Below are 21,031 nucleotides of genomic sequence, written 5' to 3' on the forward strand. Positions count from 1 at the left end.
CTGACCTGTTGTCTCTCCCTCTCTCCCTGTCCCGTTGTCTCTCCCTCTCTCCCTGTCCCGTTGTCTCTCCCTCCCTCCCTGTCCTGTTGTCTCTCCCTGTCCTGTTGTCTCTCCCTCCCTCCCTGTCCTGTTGTCTCTCCCTCCCTCCCTGTCCTGTTGTCTCTCCCTCCCTCCCTGTCCTGTTGTCTCTCCCTCCCTCCCTGTCCTGCTGTCTCTCCCTCCCTCCCTGTCCTTCTGTCTCTCTCTCCACGCCCTGTTGTCTCTCCATGTCCCGTTGTCTCTCCCTCCCTCCCTGTCCTGTTGTCTCTCCCTCCCTCCCTGTCCTGTTGTCTCTCCCTCCCTCCCTGTCCTGCTGTCTCTCCCTCCCTCCCTGTCCTTCTGTCTCTCTCTCCACGCCCTGTTGTCTCTCCATGTCCCGTTGTCTCTCCCTCCCTCCCTGTCCTTCTGTCTCTCTCTCCACGCCCTGTTGTCTCTCCATGTCCCGTTGTCTCTCCCTCCCTCCCTGTCCTGTTGTCTCTCCCTCCCTCCCTGTCCTGTTGTCTCTCCCTCCCTCCCTGTCCTGTTGTCTCTCTCTCCCTCCCTGTCCTGTTGTCTCTCCCTCTCTCCCTGTCCTGTTGTCTCTCCCTCCCTCCCTGTCCTGCTGTCTCTCCCTCCCTGTCCTGTTGTCTCTCCCTCTCTCCCTGTCCTGCTGTCTCTCTCTCCCTGTCCTGTTGTCTCTCCCTCCCTCCCTGTCCTGTTGTCTCTCCCTCCCTCCCTGTCCTGTTGTCTCTCCCTCTCTCCCTGTCCTGTTGTCTCTCCCTCCCTCCCTGTCCTGTTGTCTCTCCCTCCCTCCCTGTCCTGGTGTCTTTCCCTCTCTCCCTGTCCCATTGTCTCTCCCTCCCTGCCCTGTCCTGTTGTCTCTCCCTCCCTCCCTGTCCTGGTGTCTTTCCCTCTCTCCCTGTCCTGGTGTCTTTCCCTCTCTCCCTGTCCCATTGTCTCTCCCTGTCCCGTTGTCTCTCCCTCTCTCCCTGTCCTGTTGTCTCTCCCTCCCTCCCTGTCCTGTTGTCTCTCCCTGTCCTGTTGTCTCTCCCTCCCTCCCTGTCCTGTTGTCTCTCCCTCCCTCCCTGTCCTGTTGTCTCTCCCTGTCCTGTTGTCTCTCCCTCCCTCCCTGTCCTGTTGTCTCTCCCTCCCTGTCCTGCTGTCTCTCCCTCTCTCCCTGTCCTGCTGTCTCTCCCTCCCTGTCCTGTTGTCTCTCCCTCCCTCCCTCCCTGTCCTGTTGTCTCTCCCTCCCTCCCTGTCCTGTTGTCTCTCCCTCCCTCCCTGTCCTGTTGTCTCTCCCTCCCTCCCTGTCCTGCTGTCTCTCCCTCCCTGTCCTGTTGTCTTTCCCTCCCTCCCTCCCTGTCCTGTTGTCTCTCCCTCCCTCCCTGTCCTGCTGTCTCTCCCTCCCTGTCCTGTTGTCTTTCCCTCCCTCCCTCCCTGTCCTGTTGTCTCTCCCTCCCTCCCTGTCCTGCTGTCTCTCCCTCCCTGTCCTGTTGTCTTTCCCTCTCTCCCTCCCTGCCATGTTGTCTCTCCCTGTCCTGGTGTCTCTCCCTCTCTCCCTGTCCCATTGTCTCTCCATGTCCCATTGTCTCTCCCTCTCTCCCTGTCCTGCCGTCTATCCGTCTATCCCAAACAGGTGAACCTGCTCTAGAAGAGGAGGAGGTCGAGGAAAAGGAGGATGAGAGAGGGGAGGAAGAGGAGGAGGAAGAGTGTGGTGGAGAGAGGGGAGGAAGAGACTCTGTACTGTGGTCTGTACTGTGGTCTGTACTGTGTATTAGTGTTGTTGTATGGCGTCAGTCTCTCTGTCACTACCAGTAGTGTTGTCAAGACAGAACGTTCATTTAGCATCTTCTGGGTATGTGTACACAGCTAACCATGCACAAACACGCACAAACACGCACAAACACGCACACACATCAAAGTAAAAACAGTCAAAAGAACAAGATCAAAAACACACACCTGTCAAAGTAAGAACTGCTAAAGTGGCAGCTAAATATGTTGTTGTCTGTGTGTCTCATTAACGCAGGGACAGAGAGGGATGTACCAGAGAGCGAGAGGAGGGAGTCTCTCTCTACTGCTTGTCTGTAATGCTACAACATGACAGCTGCCTGCACTATGTACGTCCTTCCTCTACTGCACTGCAACACCGCTCACACAGACAGACACATCCCACTGCCTCCCAAGACTCATCTCAACCTAACAGCAGTAACAGCAGTAACAGCAGTAACAGCAGCGGTGCTCGGTACGAGCGACCCAGAGCTCTTAGCTAAGTGATCCATGTCCTCGTCGTAACACAAACACAAAAACACACACAGGCGTATACACACACACACACACACACACACACACACACACACACACACACACACACACACACACACACACACACACACACACACACACACACACACACACTTAGTGATCCCTGTCATAACAGCAGTTCAGACAATCACTGTCCATGTATTGCATGCTTGGCTAGCTGGTGAAACAACACAGGGAGACGTAGCATATATACAGCAACATGCTTCAACAGAGGGGCTGGGTGAGAGAATGAGTTACACAAAATGGGATATGACTCACAGTGTGTGCGTGTGCGTGTGTGTGTGTTAGACAAAAGCTTTTGACGTAAAGACAATATTTGAACCCTTGACCGTGGTAAAAGAGATAACATGAGTTTGAATTAACACCCCTGCTTTGAATTGACAACACAGTCTGATTCACACAAGTCACATGGTTATATCTGTTATATAGGGCCCTTAAAAATCTGTTATCATATTTGCCTGATTCAATTTGTACCAAAAGTACCAGTACTGAGTTGATGTGAAAGTGTACGAGTTAATAACTTGGCTATATACTTGAGGTACCTGTACTGAGTCAATGTGAAGGGGTACGAGGTAATAACTTGGCTATATACAGGAAGTACCTGTACTGAGTCGATGTGCAGGGGTACGAGGTAATAACTTGGCTATATACAGGAAGTACCTGTACTGAGTCGATGTGCAGGGGTACGAGGTAATAACTTGGCTATATACAGGAAGTACCAGTACAGAGTCGTTGTGCAGGGGTATGAGGTAATAACTTTACTATATACAGGGGGTACCAGTACCGAGTCGATGTACAGGGCTACGAGTTAATAACTTGGCTATATACACGGGGTACCAGTACTGAGTCGATGTGCAGGGGTACGAGGTAATAACTTGGCTATTTACAGGAAGTACCAGCCCTTTCCTGTTTCAGCATGACAATACACCCATGTAGAAACCAAGGTCCATACAGAAATGGTTTGTCAAGATCGGTGTGGACGAACTTGACTGGCCTGCACAGAGACCTGACCTCAACTCCATCCAACGCCTTTGGGGTGAATTGGAACGCAGACTGTGAGCCAGGCCTAATCGCCCAACATCAGTGACCGACCTGTCGTTGGGCGGTATACAGATAGTTGGGCGGTATGCGAATTGGAGTGGTCCAGGGTGTCTGGGATGATGGGTGTTGATGTGAGCCATGACCAGACTTTCAAAGCATTTCATGGCTACATATATGAGTGCTACAGGGCGATAGTCATTTAGGCAGGTTACCTTGGCATTCTTGGGCACAGGGACTATGGTGGTCTGCTTTAAACATAGGTATTACAGACTGGGTCAGGGAGAGGTTGAAAATGTCAGTGAAGACACTTGCTAGCGGATAAGTGCATGCTCTGAGTACTCGTCCTGGTAATCCATCTGGCTCTGCAGCCTTGTGAATGTTCCAAGGTCTTACGTCGGCTACATGTATAGCATTTACTGTGAGTGTAGTCTCCGGGAATGTCAATTGCGATCTTCTGCACTACAGATTGAATCGAGCCATTTAACTCCAGTCTTAGACCCTCTCACCTCAATCCCACAGCCCAGCTGAGACACACCATTCTGGGGCACGGTGCCTTAGCCCCTCTCACCTCAATCCCACATCCCAGCTGAGACACACCATTCTAGGGCATGGTTCTACCCCAGTGGGGTGGTTGTGGTGGTGGTGGTGGTGTGTAGGGAACACAAACCAAAACCTGTCTCACTCTCTATTTTTCCAGTTCCCCGTTGTCAATCTCCCTTCAATGAATCCTGAGAAGAGTATTTCTAAACACAAAAGCTCCCACACTTCTATTTCTTCCACATGGTTATTAATACATATTTATGCCTCTAACTCCATGGAGTGATGGCTTTGGATGAGCTGCAATGAATAATACATTAAATGCATCTGATGAAGCGCTGTCTCCAGTAATTGTGCGTGTGTGTGTGTGTGTGTGTGTGTGTGTGTGTGTGTGTGTGAATCCACTAAGCAGTGATCATGCAATTAGACGGAGGAGGACTAAGCAGCGTGTAAGCTGAGATGGAGGAGAAACTGCAGCGGTTTCTCTGTTCTCAATCTTAAACGCCACACACACACACTCACTCTCTTTTTCTCTACACTTCTACTCCCAGAGCTACCCAGAGGGATGATACACATCACCACCACACTGCAGAAGAAGAGGAGAGGGGTGTCTCTCTAGGCCGAGGCATCAGACTGCAGAAGAAGAGGAGAGGAGTGTCTCTAGGCCGAGGCATCAGACTGCAGAAGAAGAGGAGAGGAATCTCTCTAGGCCGAGGCATCAGACTGCAGAAGAAGAGGAGAGGAGTGTCTCTCTAGGCCGAGGCATCAGACTGCAGAAGAAAAGGAGAGGAGTCTCTCTAGGCCGAGGCATCAGACTGCAGAAGAAGAGGAGAGGAGTGTCTCTCTAGGCCGAGACATCAGACTGCAGAAGAAGAGGAGAGGGGTCTCTCTAGGCCGAGGCATCATACTGCAGAAGAAGAGGTGAGGAATCTCTCTAGGCCGAGGCATCAGACTGCAGAAGAAGAGGAGAGGGGTCTCTCTAGGCCGAGGCATCAGACTGCAGAAGAAGAGGAGAGGAGTCTCTCTCTAGGCCGAGGCATCAGACTGCAGAAGAAGAGGAGAGGAGTCTCTCTAGGCCGAGGCATCAGACTGCAGAAGAAGAGGAGAGGAGTGTCTCTAGGCCGAGACATCAGACTGCAGAAGAAGAGGAGAGGGGTGTCCCTCTAGGCCGAGGCATCAGACTGCAGAAGAAGAGGAGAGGGGTCTCTCTAGGCCGAGGCATCAGACTGCAGAAGAAGAGGAGAGGAGTGTCTCTCTAAGGCCGAGGCATCAGACTGCAGAAGAAGAGGAGAGTCTCTCTAAGGCCCGAGGCATCAGACTGCAGAAGAAGAGGAGAGGAGTCTCTCTCTAGGCCGAGGCATCAGACTGCAGAAGAAGAGGAGAGGAGTGTCTCTAGGCCGAGGCATCAGACTGCAGAAGAAGAGGAGAGGAGTGTCTCTCTAGGCCGAGGCATCAGACTGCAGAAGAAGAGGAGAGGAGTCTCTCTAGGCCGAGGGATCAGACTGCAGAAGAAGAGGAGAGGAGTGTCTCTAGGCCGAGGCATCAGACTGCAGAAGAAGAGGAGAGGAGTGTCTCTAGGCCGAGGCATCAGACTGCAGAAGAAGAGGAGAGGGGTGTCTCTCTAGGCCGAGGCATCAGACTGCAGAAGAAGAGGAGAGGAGTCTCTCTAGGCCGAGACATCAGACTGCAGAAGAAGAGGAGAGGGGTGTCTCTCTAGGCCGAGGCATCAGACTGCAGAAGAAGAGGAGAGGAGTGTCTCTCTAAGGCCGATGCATCAGACTGCAGAAGAAGAGGAGAGGAGTGTCTCTCTAGGCCGAGGCATCAGACTGCAGAAGAAGAGGAGAGGGGTGTCTCTCTAGGCCGAGGCATCAGACTGCAGAAGAAGAGGAGAGGAGTGTCTCTCTATGCCGAGGCATCAGACTGCAGAAGAAGAGGAGAGGAGTGTCTCTAGGCCGAGGCATCAGACTGCAGAAGAAGAGGAGAGGGGTGTCTCTCTAGGCCGAGGCATCAGACTGCAGAAGAAGAGGAGAGGAGTGTCTCTCTAGGCCGAGGCATCAGACTGCAGAAGAAGAGGAGAGGGGTGTCTCTCTAGGCCGAGGCATCAGACTGCAGAAGAAGAGGAGAGGAGTGTCTCTAGGCCGAGGCATCAGACTGCAGAAGAAGAGGAGAGGAGTGTCTCTCTAGGCCGAGGCATCAGACTGCAGAAGAAGAGGAGAGGAGTCTCTCTCTAGGCCGAGGCATCAGACTGCAGAAGAAGAGGAGAGGAGTGTCTCTCTAGGCCAAGGCATCAGACTGCAGAAGAAGAGGAGAGGGGTGTCTCTCTAGGCCGAGGCATCAGACTGCAGAAGAAGAGGAGAGGAGTCTCTCTAGGCCGAGGCATCAGACTGCAGAAGAAGAGGAGAGGGGTGTCTCTCTAGGCCGAGGCATCAGACTGCAGAAGAAGAGGAGAGGAGTGTCTCTAGGCCGAGGCATCAGACTGCAGAAGAAGAGGAGAGGAGTGTCTCTCTAGGCCGAGGCATCAGACTGCAGAAGAAGAGGAGAGGAGTGTCTCTAGGCCGAGGCATCAGACTGCAGAAGAAGAGGAGAGGGGTGTCTCTCTAGGCCGAGGCATCAGACTGCAGAAGAAGAGGAGAGGAGTCTCTCTAGGCCGAGGCATCAGACTGCAGAAGAAGAGGAGAGGAGTGTCTCTCTAAGGCCGAGGCATCAGACTGCAGAAGAAGAGGAGAGGAGTCTCTCTCTAGGCCGAGGCATCAGACTGCAGAAGAAGAGGAGAGGAGTGTCTCTAGGCCGAGGCATCAGACTGCAGAAGAAGAGGAGAGGAGTCTCTCTCTAGGCCGAGGCATCAGACTGCAGAAGAAGAGGAGAGGAGTGTCTCTAGGCCGAGGCATCAGACTGCAGAAGAAGAGGAGAGGAGTGTCTCTCTAGGCCGAGGCATCAGACTGCAGAAGAAGAGGAGAGGAGTCTCTCTCTAGGCCGAGGCATCAGACTGCAGAAGAAGAGGAGAGGAGTGTCTCTAGGCCGAGGCATCAGACTGCAGAAGAAGAGGAGAGGGGTGTCTCTCTAGGCCGAGGCATCAGACTGCGGAAGAAGAGGAGAGGAGTGTCTCTCTAAGGCCGAGGCATCAGACTGCAGAAGAACAGGAGAGGAGTGTCTCTCTAGGCCGAGGCATCAGACTGCAGAAGAAGAGGAGAGGGGTGTCTCTCTAGGCCGAGGCATCAGACTGCAGAAGAAGAGGAGAGGAGTGTCTCTCTATGCCGAGGCATCAGACTGCAGAAGAAGTGGAGAGGAGTGTCTCTCTAAGGCCGAGGCATCAGACTGCAGAAGAAGAGGAGAGGGGTGTCTCTCTAGGCCGAGGCATCAGACTGCAGAAGAAGAGGAGAGGAGTGTCTCTCTAGGCCGAGGCATCAGACTGCAGAAGAAGAGGAGAGGGGTGTCTCTCTAGGCCGAGGCATCAGACTGCAGAAGAAGAGGAGAGGAGTGTCTCTAGGCCGAGGCATCAGACTGCAGAAGAAGAGGAGAGGAATCTCTCTAGGCCGAGGCATCAGACTGCAGAAGAAGAGGAGAGGAGTGTCTCTAGGCCGAGGCATCAGACTGCAGAAGAAGAGGAGAGGAGTCTCTCTAGGCCGAGGCATCAGACTGCAGAAGAAGAGGAGAGGAGTGTCTCTCTAGGCCGAGGCATCAGACTGCAGAAGAAGAGGAGAGGAGTCTCTCTAGGCCGAGGCATCAGACTGCAGAAGAAGAGGAGAGGAGTGTCTCTCTAGGCCGAGGCATCAGACTGCAGAAGAAGAGGAGAGGAGTCTCTCTAGGCCGAGGCATCAGACTGCAGAAGAAGAGGAGAGGAGTCTCTCTAGGCCGAGGCATCAGACTGCAGAAGAAGAGGAGAGGAGTGTCTCTCTAGGCCGAGGCATCAGACTGCAGAAGAAGAGGAGAAGAGTACTCTCTCTAGGCTGAGGCATCAGACTGCAGAAGAAGAGGAGAGGAGTGTCTCTAGGCCGAGGCATCAGACTGCAGAAGAAGAGGAGTGTCTCTCTAGGCCGAGGCATCAGACTGCAGAAGAAGAGGTGAGGAGTCTCTCTAGGCCGAGGCATCAGACTGCAGAAGAAGAGGAGAGTAGTGTCTCTAGGCCAAGGCATCATACTGCAGAAGAAGAGGAGAGGGGTGTCTCTCTAGGCCGAGGCATCAGACTGCAGAAGAAGAGGAGAGGAGTGTCTCTAGGCCGAGGCATCAGACTGCAGAAGAAGAGGAGAGGGGTGTCTCTCTAGGCCGAGGCATCAGACTGCAGAAGAAGAGGAGGAGTGTCTCTCTAGGCCGAGGCATCAGACTGCAGAAGAAGAGGAGAGGAGTGTCTCTCTAGGCCGAGGCATCAGACTGCAGAAGAAGAGGAGAGTAGTGTCTCTAGGCCAAGGCATCATACTGCAGAAGAAGAGGAGAGGGGTGTCTCTCTAGGCCGAGGCATCAGACTGCAGAAGAAGAGGAGAGGAGTGTCTCTAGGCCGAGGCATCAGACTGCAGAAGAAGAGGAGAGGGGTGTCTCTCTAGGCCGAGGCATCAGACTGCAGAAGAAGAGGAGGAGTGTCTCTCTAGGCCGAGGCATCAGACTGCAGAAGAAGAGGAGAGGAGTGTCTCTCTAGGCCGAGGCATCAGACTGCAGAAGAAGAGGAGAGGAGTACTCTCTCTACATCGCCTCTCTTTGTATTGTAGCCTGAGACTGTACATCTCTGCAACATTACTCCCTTTTGACTCCCAGGCTGTCCTAAAGACAGTGAACTATACACCAACATTCCTATTCCATACGTCTATGGGGTTGTTATAATCTAACCCGTGTAGTGCTACTTTGACATGGTAAATAAGGGTCCAGCACCCGGGATAACTCACCGGAATCCAACACCATCTCTATCCAACAGGCTCTTACTTCAGAATCAGACATCCAAACACTTGTCCATCAAAGCAAAATTTCAAAGGTTAAATTTGGCCATTCATTCCGAATGGTTAAGGTTTGGGCTAGGGTTAAAAAAAAACACATGACCCTCTCTCCGCGTGCAAATGAATTAGTACACAAACGGAAGAGTGTCCTCCCATCCTTTCATCGAGTATACTATGTATCATACCGCAGAAGAGTTTAGCAATCTGCCACACCCCCTTTGAATCAGCTGTTGTTTTGTCAGAGGAGAAAAACATTCACGTTCACTCTCCTCACCGACTCCCCTCAATTAAAGCTGCAATATGTAACTTTTTGGGCGACCCGAGCAAATTCACATAGAAGTATGAGTTATGGATCTGTCATTCTCATTGACAGCAAGTCTAAGAAGTGGTAGATATATTCTATGTGCTCTATTTCTATGCTTCCCGTTCTTAAGTTTTATTTTTGCATCTTTTACTTTTGGTTTTGTACACCAGCTTCAAAGCGCTGAAAATACACTATTTTTGGTTATGGGAAAGATATTTCACAGCGGTTTAAATTCTTTAAACAATGACTGCTTGTTTAGTCACACAAACTGAACTTAGGCAAACTATGAGAATTTTAGCAACCAGGAAATGGCGGAACGATTTCTGCAAATTGCACCTTTAACTTTGACCTTTTTCAAAAGCAGGCAAGAGAGGACAAAGGACGCAGGAGGTGAGCAAATCTAATTTACTAAAGGGCTTAATGATAACAGTGCTCACCGTTGCCCCTAGTGGCCGGTTTTGGCGTTCTCTCCTTACATCTTGCTTAGCTGGACAGACGTATAATTTCGCAGTGGATCTTGAGCGATTCCTCTGATTCCTCTGGTCTGTTATCCCAGTTATCTCCCAGCAACCCAACATTCAATCACATACAGTTCAGTACTATAGTAATAATTCCTGTGTAACTCCTGTTCTCAAACCGCCCCCAGCCGTTTCACAATGTTCTTGCAGACCTGAATTGGAGAGGTTTGAGAACCCCTCCTCTAGACTAGGCTATAGTAAGGTAGTACTAATTCCTGTTGGTCCTCTAGACCAGGCTATAGTACTGTAGTAGTAATTCCTGTTGGTCCTCTAGACCAGGCTATAGTACTGTAGTAGTAATTCCTGTTGGTCCTCTAGACCAGGCTATAGTACTGTAGTAGTAATTCCTGTTGGTCCTCTAGACCAGGCTATAGTAGTAATTCCTGTTGGTCCTCTAGGTCAGGCTATAGTACTTTAGTAGTAATTCCTGTTGGTCCTCTAGACCAGGCTATAGTACTGTAGTAGTAATTGGGGCGTCGCTGGAGGCTCCGGACTAGAGGGTGTCGCTGGAGGCTCCGGACTGAAGGGCGTCGCTGGAGGCCTCGTGCCATAACGCCTCCAGTGATGATCCATGGCACAAAGCCTCCAGTGATGATCCATGGCACAAAACCTCCAGTGATGGTCCATGGCACGAAGCCTCCAGTGATGATCCATGGCACGAAGCCTCCAGTGAGGAGTTATGGCACGAGGCCTCCAGCGACGCCCTTCAGTCCGGAGCCTCCAGCGACGCCCTCTAGTCCGTAGCCTCCAGCGACGCCCTCTAGTCCGGAGCATCCAGCGATGCCCTCTAGTCCGGAGCCTCCAGCGACGCCCTCTAGTCCGGAGCCTCCAGCGTCGCCCTCTAGTCCGGAGCCTCCAGCGACGCCCTTCAGTCCGGAGCCTCTAGCGACGCCCCCTAGTCCGGAGCCTCCAGCGTTGCCCTCTAGTCCGGAGCCTCCAGCAACGCCCTCTAGTCCGGAGCCTCCAGCGTCGCCCTCTAGTCCGGAGCCTCCAGCGACGCCCTTCAGTCCGGAGCCTCTAGCGACGCCCCCTAGTCCGGAGCCTCCAGCGTTGCCCTCTAGTCCGGAGCCTCCAGCAACGCCCTCTAGTCCAGAGCCTCCAGCGACGCTCTCTAGTCCGGAGCAGCCAGAGTCTCCCTCCTGTCCGGAGCAGCCAGAGTCTCCCTCCAGTCCGGAGCAGCCAGAGTCTCCCTCCTGTCCGGAGCAGCCAGAGTCTCCATACTGTCCGGAGCTGCCAGAGTCTCCCTCCTGTCCGGAGCTGCCAGAGTCTCCCTCCTGTCCGGAGCTGCCAGAGTCGCCCTCCTGTCCGGAGCTGCCAGAGTCGCCCTCCTGTCCGGAGCTGCCAGAGTCGCCCTCCTGTCCGGAGCTGCCAGAGTCGCCCTCCTGTCCGGAGCTGCCAGAATCGCCCTCCTGTCCGGAGCTGCCAGAGTCGCCCTCCTGTCCAGAGCTGCCAGAGTCGCCCTCCTGTCCGGCGCTGCCAGAGTCGCCCTCCTGTCCGGCGCTGCCAGAGTCGCCCTCCTGTCCGGAGCTGCCAGAGTCGCCCTCCTGTCCGGAGCTGCCAGAGTCGCCCTCCTGTCTGGGGCCCGCTGCTAGGGTCCCCAGTCCGGGGTCAGTGGCGAGGGTCCCCGCTCTAGAGGCGCCACCTAAGTGGGCCAAGCCAGAGGTGGAGCGGGGTTTACGTCCCGCACCAGAGCCGCCACCGCGGTGAAATGCCCACCCAGACCCTCCCCTATAGGTTCAGGTTTTGCGGCCGGAGTCCACACCGTTGGGGGGGGTACTGTCACGCCCTGACCTTAGTTCCTTGTTTATGTATCTATTTTGGTTTGGTCAGGGCGTGTGTTTGGGTGGGCATTCTATGTCTTGTGGTTTATGTTGTTCTATGTTTTGTATTTCTAGGTGTTTGGCCTGGTGTGGTTCTCAATCAGAGGCAGCTGTCTATCGTTGTCTCTGATTGAGAACCATACTTAAGTAGCATCATTCCCACCTGTGCTTGGTGGGTAGTTGTTTTCTGTTTTGTGTATTGCACCTTGCAGAACTGTTCGTTTGTCGTTTTGTTGTTTTGGTTCAAGTGTTCGTATTTATTAAAAGTATTATGAATACTTACCACGCTGCACCTTGGTCCTCTTCTCCTTCTCCCGACGACGTTCGTTACATCGCCAGGTAACCAACGTTAAAGCAACACCTCACCAACATATTCATTCAGCACCACACTGGAGTTATAACTTAATGCCTGCAGGAGATTTGACACGAAATTAGGTATTTATGCCTCCGCTCCATCCCTATTCTAAAGCCAGTCAATAGCAGATTAATAGCTAATACTCTCTGATTGGCTCAAGGTATCCATTCCACTGCAGTTATATTTAAACATGGAAACATATAGAGAGACAGTCAAGCTAGATCTTCCTATGAACACGTAGGCTACACACACAAACACATACGTAAGCATGGAAACATACACCCACAAATAACACACAGATGAACAAACGTACTCATACAGGGAGTGCACACACACACACACACACACACACACACACACACACACACACACACACACACACACAGGGCGTGCACACACACACTGTTGATGACTCAACAGGAGAAAGACATTATCGTTCCCTCAACGTCAACCATTTTCCTTCTACACCATCTACCCTGTTCTGTCTGTTCTCTCACCTTTACCAGTCCGCCCAACCCCCAACCGTTACATCCCCTACTGCCGTTACATCCCCTACTGCCCTACTCTGTTTAAACCGAACAGTTGGTGGGGAGGGGGGATGCGGGGGATGAAGCGTGAGGTTAGGGGGAGGCAGGGGGAGGGCTGGAGGAAGTGGGTGGTCATATAGTCTACGTCCCAAATGGCACCCCATTCCCTATATAGGCCCTATGAGTCCTGGTCAAAAGTAGTGCACTAAATAGGGCATAGGGTGTCATTTGGAGTGCAAGGCATGCAGGCCTCAGCCGCGCTGATGAGTACCTCCCTCATCCGGAGGAGCTCCATTCATCCACAGACACAAGGAGCCATTCAGCCTCCAACTGCCTCTGACCGTCATAGCCCGCAACTTCCCAGGCTTATTCACACACATACATACATACATACATACAGATGCACGCAGACACATGCACGCAAGCACACACACACATAGACACACCCAGACGCACCCACACACAGACAGTCAGATGCACAAATGCACACATGCACACACACACACACACACACACACACACACACACACACACACACACACACACACACACACACACACACACACACACACACACACACACACACACACACACACACACACACCCGGACACACACGCACACACACAGATTAACTTTCATTCATACACACACTAAGCAGATCATCATGAAGTCCAGATACCAAAATGTAATGTTAACCTTTTCCACATCCTCTTGAAGCCCATTCTGAAACAAAGAGAGAAATGGTGTCCCTGTCTTTTCTGTTATACGTACATCACGTCTGTTTGTGCCTGTTATTTACATGTTAGTCATTTAACAGACACTCGACTTACAGGAGCAATTAGAGTTAAGTGCTCAAGGGTGCGTCAACAGATCTTTCACCAAGCCAGCTCGGGGATTGGAACCACCGACCTCTCAGTTACTGGCGCAACGCTCTAACCGATAGGCTACCTGATGCGTGTCACATGGAAGCCTGGCTGTCTCAGCTGACAGGATCTGATCTGTCCCTTCGTGTTTGGGACGGAGAGGAGCGGGATCACTATTCACTCACCACAATCTGGCGATGTGTTGTCATCACAGCGGCTGCCAATACCCAGCTCAGCTCAAGGGTTGTTCAGTACAAGGTTTAGAAATTACAAGTGGCCTTGTCTCAGACCTGCAGTAGTGTTTTTTTAGGGGGTAAATCAGATAGATAGTGGCTTCTATCAATGGAATTGTCTGCATCATATCCAATCCCCCGTATATATTTTGGTAAATATATGTTTTTAATATATTTTCCTTCTTTATTATTTTCCCCTAGCCCCATCACCCCTCCCCTAATTGGAGTAAACGAATGGACAACAACACTTAGGCTTCTACTTCCAGCTTATACATTGCCATATACTGTATTTTTGAACTGTGCTGTGATGTTTCACAAAAGTCCTGAACCTTTCTATTCTCATAGTTTCCACAGTTTGTAAATGAAACCTAAAATGTTTTGCTAAGAGTATTATTACATTATTGATCGATTGACTATGCCTTTTCAAATCACCCAGCAGTGCTATCTGCAGAGTTAGTTCCAGGTAAATGTTGTAATTCTGCCGCCATTCCTGAACCTTGCGACCAAAAACAAGCTACGTATGGGCAGTACCAAAACAAGTGATCTAATGATTTTGTCTCTTTCCAGCAAAATCTACAGAGCTGGGATGGTTGTATCCCCCATATACAGTGCCTTTTAAAAGTATTCAGACCCCTTGACTTTTTTCACATTTTGTTACGTTTTTGCCTTATTCTAAAATTACTCATCAATCTACACACAACACCCCATAATTACGAAGCAAAAATGTATACAAAATATATAATTTACTGAAATATATAATTTACTGAAATATCACATTTACATAAGTATTCAGACCTTTTACTCAGTACTTTGTTGAAGCATCTTTGGCATCTTTGGGTATGAGACTACAAGCTTGGCACACCTGTATTCGGGAGTTTCTCCCATTCTTCTCTGTAGATCCTGTCAAGCTCTGTCAGGTTGGATGGGAAGAGTTGCTGCACAGCTATTTTCAGGTCTCTCCAGAGATGTTTGATCGGGTTCAAGTCCAGGCTCTGGCTGCGTCACTCAAGGACATTCGGAGACTTGTCCCGAAGCTACTCCTGTGTTGTCTTGGCTGTGTGCTTAGAGTCATTGTCCTGTTGGAAGGTGAACCTTCGCCCCGAGTCTGAGGTCCTGAGCGCTCTGGAGCAGGTTTCCATCAAGGATCTCTCTGTACTTTGCTCTGTTCATCTTTGCCCTCGATTCTGACTAGTCTCCCAGTCCCTGTCGCTGAAAAACATTCCCACAGCATAATGCTGCCATCACCATGCTTCACCGTAGGGATGGTGCCAGGTTTCCTCCAGACGTGAGATTTGGCATTCAGGCCAAAGAGTTCAATCTTGGTTTCAACAGACCAGAGAATCTTGTTTCTCATGGTCTGAGAGTCTTTAGGTGCCTTTTGGCAAACTCCAAGCGGGCTGTCATGTGCCTTTTACAGAGGAGTGGCTTCCGTCTGGCCACTCTACCATAAAGGCCTGACTGGTGGAGTGCTGCAGAGATGGTTGTCCATTTGGAAGGTTCTCCCATTTCCACAGAGGAACTCTAGAGTTCTGTCAGAGTGACCATCAGGTTCTTGGTCACCTCCCTGACAAAGGCCCTTCTTCCCCGATTGCTAAGCCCGGCCCGAGTCTGGTGATTCCAAACTTCTTCCATTTAAGAATGGTGGAGGCCACTGTGTTTTTGGGGACCTTCAATGCTGCAGAATCTTTTTGGTACCCTTCCGCAGATCTGTGCTTCGACACAATCCTGTCTCTGAGCTTTACGGACAATTCCTTTGACCTCATGGCTTGGTTTTTGCTCTGACATGCACTGTCAACTGTGGGACCTTATATAGACAGGTGTGTACCTTTCCAAATCATGTCCAATCAATTTAATTTATGACAGGTGGACTCCAATCAAGTTGTAGAAACATCTCAAGGATGACAAATGGAAAAAGGATGCACCTGAGCAAAGGTTCTGAATACTTACGTAAATAAGGTATTTCGGTTTTTTGCAAAAAATTCTGAAAAACCTGTTTTCGCTTTGTCATTATGGGGTATTTGGTGTAGATTGCTGAAGATTTTTATTTATTTAATACATTTTAGAATAAGGCTGTAACGTAAGAAACTGAAAAAGTCAAGGGGTCTGAATACTTTTCGAAGGCACTGTATATAACATTCTAATGGTTGCAAGAATTTGATATAATAATTTAAACTGAAAAACTACGTTTTGAATCCGACATCGTTCTGTGTATCAGTTCATAAACCATGTGCCATGGAATCGGTACATCGAAAATCTCTTCACAACTATTGTGCCACCTGTATGGCACAGCTGTCAATGTTTGGTCCTTAATAAATGAAACTGGTACAGTTTTTTATTCATCACAATTTTCTTTAACCAATTTTGGTCTTTAATGCCGACAGACCAGTTCCTTACCTTCTCCCCTTTCCACTTGCCATTTTTGCTGTAATGCTGAAATTAGTTGGCTATATTTTGAATAGAGCAGATATTTCCATATTGTAACATGTGCGCTGGGAGTCGGGAAGCAAGTTCAGGGAGTGAATCATTTAATAAATAAATGAAAACATAACGCAAACCCACAAACACGAACAACGCCGTGACATGAAACTGAAACAGAAACAATGACGCCTGGGGAAGGAACCAAAGGGAGTGACATATATGGGGAAGGTAATCAGGGAAGGGATGGAGTCCAGGTGAGTCTAATGACGCACAGGTGCGCATAACGATGGTGACAGGTGTGCGTAATAATCAGCAGCCTGGTGACCTAGAGGCCGGAGAGGGAGCGCACGTGACACATATATTTACGTTAGCTGCATGTGTTACATAACCACCAGTCCTATTTATGATATAATTTACAAAGATTATACCATTTTTAAACATTTTATATTTTCACATTAATATATTTGAGTTGAACCATAATATTTGCTGTAATATTTGTAACTTTTTGGGGCTTGTTTTAAAAATAGCGAGATTTTGGAGATTATTTCATTTTCAAATAACCAAAAGTGAGAGGCTGTAATCTGAATAAAGAGAAAAAGGCCATTCTTGAGAACCCGTTTGGATTTAAGAATAGTTTTTGTATGACTGAAGCCTTAGATCCCATGTGTTACAGTCCTATTGCATTAGATATCATGTGTTACAGTCCTATTGCATTAGATACCATGTGTTACAGTCCTATTGCATTAGATACCATGTGTTACAGTCCTATTGCATTAGATAGCATGTGTTACAGTCCTATTGCATTAGATATCATGTGTTATAGTCCTATTGCATTAGATATCACGTGTTACAGTCCTATTGCATTAGATATCATGTGTTACAGTCCTATTGCATTAGATCCCATGTGTTACAGTCCTATTGCATTAGATATCATGTGTTACAGTCCTATTGCATTAGATATCATGTGTTACACTCCTATTGCATTAGATATCATGTGTTACACTCCTATTGCATTAGATATCATGTGTTACAGTCCTATTGCATTAGATATCATGTGTTACAGTCCTATTGCATTAGATATCATGTGTTACAGTCCTATTGCATTAGATCCCATGTGTTACAGTCCTATTGCATTAGATATCATGTGTTGCAGTCCTATTGCATTAGATATCATGTGTTACACTCCTATTGCATTAGATATCATGTGTTACAGTCCTATTGCATTAGATATCATGTGTTACAGTCCTATTGCATTAGATAGCATGTGTTACAGTCCTATTGCATTAGATATTATGTGTTACAGTCCTATTGCATTAGATATCATGTGTTACAGTCCTATTGCATTAGATATCATGTGTTACACTCCTATTGCATTAGATATCATGTGTTACACTCCTATTGCATTAGATCCCATGTGTTACAGTCCTATTGCATTAGATATCATGTGTTACAGTCCTATTGCATTAGATATCATGTGTTACAGTCCTATTGCATTAGATATCATGTGTTACAGTCCTATTGCATTAGATATCATGTGTTACAGTCCTATTGCATTAGATATCATGTGTTACAGTCCTATTGCATTAGATATCATCTGACTTAAAATACATCCACGGTTTCCTTTTTTTCTGATTTCCTTTTCGTTCATTTTTTTTCAAAACGGAACTGCGTGTCTTCAGAGGCAGAGATCAGAGGAAAAGCATGACAAGTATGTGAAACAGAATAAAAACTGCCTTTAAATTCAAGTCTTGTCTCAGAGTAGGAAAAAGAACACAGAAACAACACGGTTATCAATGTCTGAAGACTCTGCCAGTGAAATTGAATGTCGCACTTCAAGCAGTCCTGAGGAGACTAGTGTGGAAAGAGAGAGTTGTCAGGGAGGAGAATCTATTGTGTGTGTTTCATCTGGAGCCAGCACCCAGCTGCATAGGCCCGATGCACAGTGTCCAACATGGAGCACCTGGGACATGGCCTACCTTTAGATGTAACAACTTAAATAAATAAAAAAAAGGGCACCTTGGTGTTTAAAATCCCAAAAGTGAAGGTTGGAACACACAAAAATACACATACATAAATCCAGAAATTAAGTTATTTTTCATTTTATAATGTTTTTTTCTTGCTTTTCAGCAGACGGGCGAATGATTGGGCTACCATATCACCTTGGTCTCTAAAACATGTTACAAAACCGCTTCAGTGTCTGTATCTGTTAAGGGAAGGTGATTGTGACAGTGCTGCTAAAACGATTACACATGATTTGATTTGGGCATCATCAGAGCAGACAGGCTGTGCAATGACGATTCGGTGGTTGATGTACTTACACGAGAGTAACTGAGCTGCTTTGACCGGTGACCACCATTGATCCACAGTGCTTTACAATAAACTATAAATCCTCTTTCCTACGTGCCTGAGTGTCACCTTACACGCCCGCCCCCGTGTAAGTGAGCTCATCCATGAAGATAATGATGTCTAAGGGTGAACAAATTGAATGTCTACTATGTAATATTTCTCCTACAGTGTTCCAGTAATTAGAACCCTATTTTAGACGTGTTCCTGAAACGCACAGAGCCTACCTTATGAAGTTGAGTGAGTCACGGCGGTTGGAGCCATTTGAGTGGTATGGTGTTGTAGGCTAGGCTACTGTAATGAGAAAGCTAACCTGAGTAGCTGGTGCCAGCTGAAGCTAAACGAATACAAATCCATCTGTAATTATGAACAGGGCTTTGTGGGAACAGGTTTCTCCTGAATGTTGGTGGGAAAGGGGAGTTGCTTGATCAGCGCTGTCACAGATCATATTTCAATGTTGGCTTGTGTAGGCTAAATGGGGGAAGGGTGTCAAAACAAAATCAATATTTTAAATATAAAGTATATAACCACTTTGTTCCATCTGGTTATATTGTCTGTAGCCTACATGGATACTACTGATATAGGTAGATTTGTCAGAAAAATGTGTTCATTGCACTGAGGTCTCTCTCTTGCTCACACACGCACACACACTGCCTCTTACGAGTCACACGCACACACTGCCTCTTATAAGATAGAGAGTCACACACGCCCACACACACACAGCTTCTTACAAGAGAGTCAAACACACCCACAGCCTCTTACAAGCGAGCCAAACACACCCACAGCCTCTTACAAGATAGAGTCAAACAAGCACACACACCCTGCTTTTTTTGGAGTCAAACAAGCACACACACCCTGCTTCTTAGGAGAGAGTCAAACAAGCACACACAGCCAGCTTCTTAGGAGAGAGTCACACAAGCACACAGCTTCTTAGGAGAGAGTCACACAAGCACATGTAACAGTATAACTTTAAACCGTCCCCTCGCCCCAACACGGGCGCGAACCAGGGACCTTCTGCACACATCAACAACGGTCGCCCACGAAGCATCGTTACCCATCGCGCCACAAAGGCCGCGGCCCTTGCAGAGCAAGGGGAAACCCTACTTCAGGTCTCAGAGCAAGTGACGTAACCGATTGAAATGCTATTAGCGCGTACCCGCTAACTAGCTAGCCATTTCACATCCGTTACACTCACCCCCCTTTCATCCTCCTCCTTTTCCGCAGCAACCAGTGATCCGGGTCACGGCACCAATGTAACAGTATAACTTTAAACCGTCCCCTCGCCCCGACACGGGCGCGAACCAGGGACCTTCTGCACACATCAACAACGGTCGCCCACGAAACATCGTTACCCATCGCGCCACAAAGGCCGCGGCCCTTGCAGAGCAAGGGGAAACCCTACTTCAGGTCTCAGAGCAAGTGACATAACCGATTGAAATGCTATTAGCGCGTACCCGCTAACTAGCTAGCCATTTCACATCCGTTACACACACACACCCAGCTTCTTAGGAGAGAGTCAAACAAGCACACACACCCAGCTTCTTAGGAGAGAGTCACACAAGCACACACAGCCTCTTACACGAGAGAGTCAAAGACTGCACACACACAGCCTCTTACGAGTCACACACGCGCACACACACAGCTTATGAGAGAGCGTCACACACAGCCTCTTATGAGAGATGCAGATGGATGCAAAAAATCACACATTCTCGGACTATCTTTACAGTGACAGAATAACCAGCTGTAATTGTATATATCATAACTACATATATCAATGCCAGACACCTCTACGTAGCACAGACTAATAATTTCTGGACAAGCGTTGGCCAGTGGTCTCATTGAGCGGGAGGACAACAGATTGATCGTATGAATAAATAACCCATGAGGTAAACTAAGAAATAACGGGGAGGGATGGGTGGAATGGGGAGAACAGAGACCCTGGGAAAAAAGACTTACAGGCATATGTCATGGAGAAGCTGTTGCCTATCTTGACCATATCCACCTGCGGCAACAGTTTGGGGATTTCCTGGTGGTGCGAGAGCGCGAACCGAAACACGTCATATTCGTGAGATTCGGTTGGGAATAGTCCCCCTGTGAAAGATACAGAATCAATGGTTATTTATAAAACGTCCATCTGCAAACAAAACGCAAACACAGAACAGATCAATATTTCCGGACTCTTTTATCAGCAAAATATAATAATAATAATAATAATATAATACAACTTTATAGCCTCAGAAAAGGCATATTCACTAACTTGCCATTGTCCATACAAATAGGCCTATGCCAAGAAATCAAATGTGTACACTAAACAAATAAATAAAAACATACAATAGTTCTGCCAGGCTTCATTTTACGCGTGGGTTTTGAACCTACCTATATTGATGTTACTTGGAAAACTTGAACCCAAGCACATCCCCAGAAAACTGGTGTACAGGAGGGTGAAGCTTCGCTGCATATTTCCTTTTGCATTGGCGAAGAAAAAATAGGCAAAATCCAAGCATAGGTCTTTCCTTGGTGAGTTAGTGTATACCTCCTCTTCCCCACTCCTTTCCTACCAGTCACAGATGCTCTTACAACAACATAGATCCAATGTCGAGAGGGAACGTGCAACTGGAGTCACTATCTTCTCTCCTCTCCTCCCGCTCTTTCTCTCGCGCGCTGCTGAAGCCCGCGTGTCCTCGGCTGCAATGATATGGAACCGTGACTTCAGCTCGAGCCCCTACCTACCGAATGCACCCACCATCCTTTCAGGAGACGCGCACGAGGAGGGTCTCGTGGCCGCTCTGTTTTTATTTTGTTTTATACA

At 48.7% G+C, this 21,031-nt stretch overlaps 1 protein-coding gene across 4 annotated transcripts in view; it reads right to left on the minus strand.

Moving 5' to 3' along the window:
- Positions 1-20,680, minus strand: part of LOC120062048 (glutamate receptor 1-like) — a 193,678-nt gene extending 172,998 nt beyond the window's left edge. For all 4 annotated transcript variants that reach the window (XM_039011852.1, XM_039011856.1, XM_039011854.1 and 1 more), the window contains exons 1-2: positions 20,599-20,680; positions 20,179-20,313 (exon numbers count right to left, since the gene is read on the minus strand). In XM_039011852.1, the coding sequence (XP_038867780.1) occupies positions 20,179-20,313; positions 20,599-20,680 (217 nt within the window). The remainder of the gene's footprint in view (positions 1-20,178; positions 20,314-20,598) is intronic.
- Positions 20,681-21,031: the final 351 nt, after the last annotated feature.

Source organism: Salvelinus namaycush, chromosome 17, assembly GCF_016432855.1.
Source record: "Salvelinus namaycush isolate Seneca chromosome 17, SaNama_1.0, whole genome shotgun sequence".
In the NCBI taxonomy this organism is placed as follows: Eukaryota; Metazoa; Chordata; class Actinopteri; order Salmoniformes; family Salmonidae; genus Salvelinus; species Salvelinus namaycush.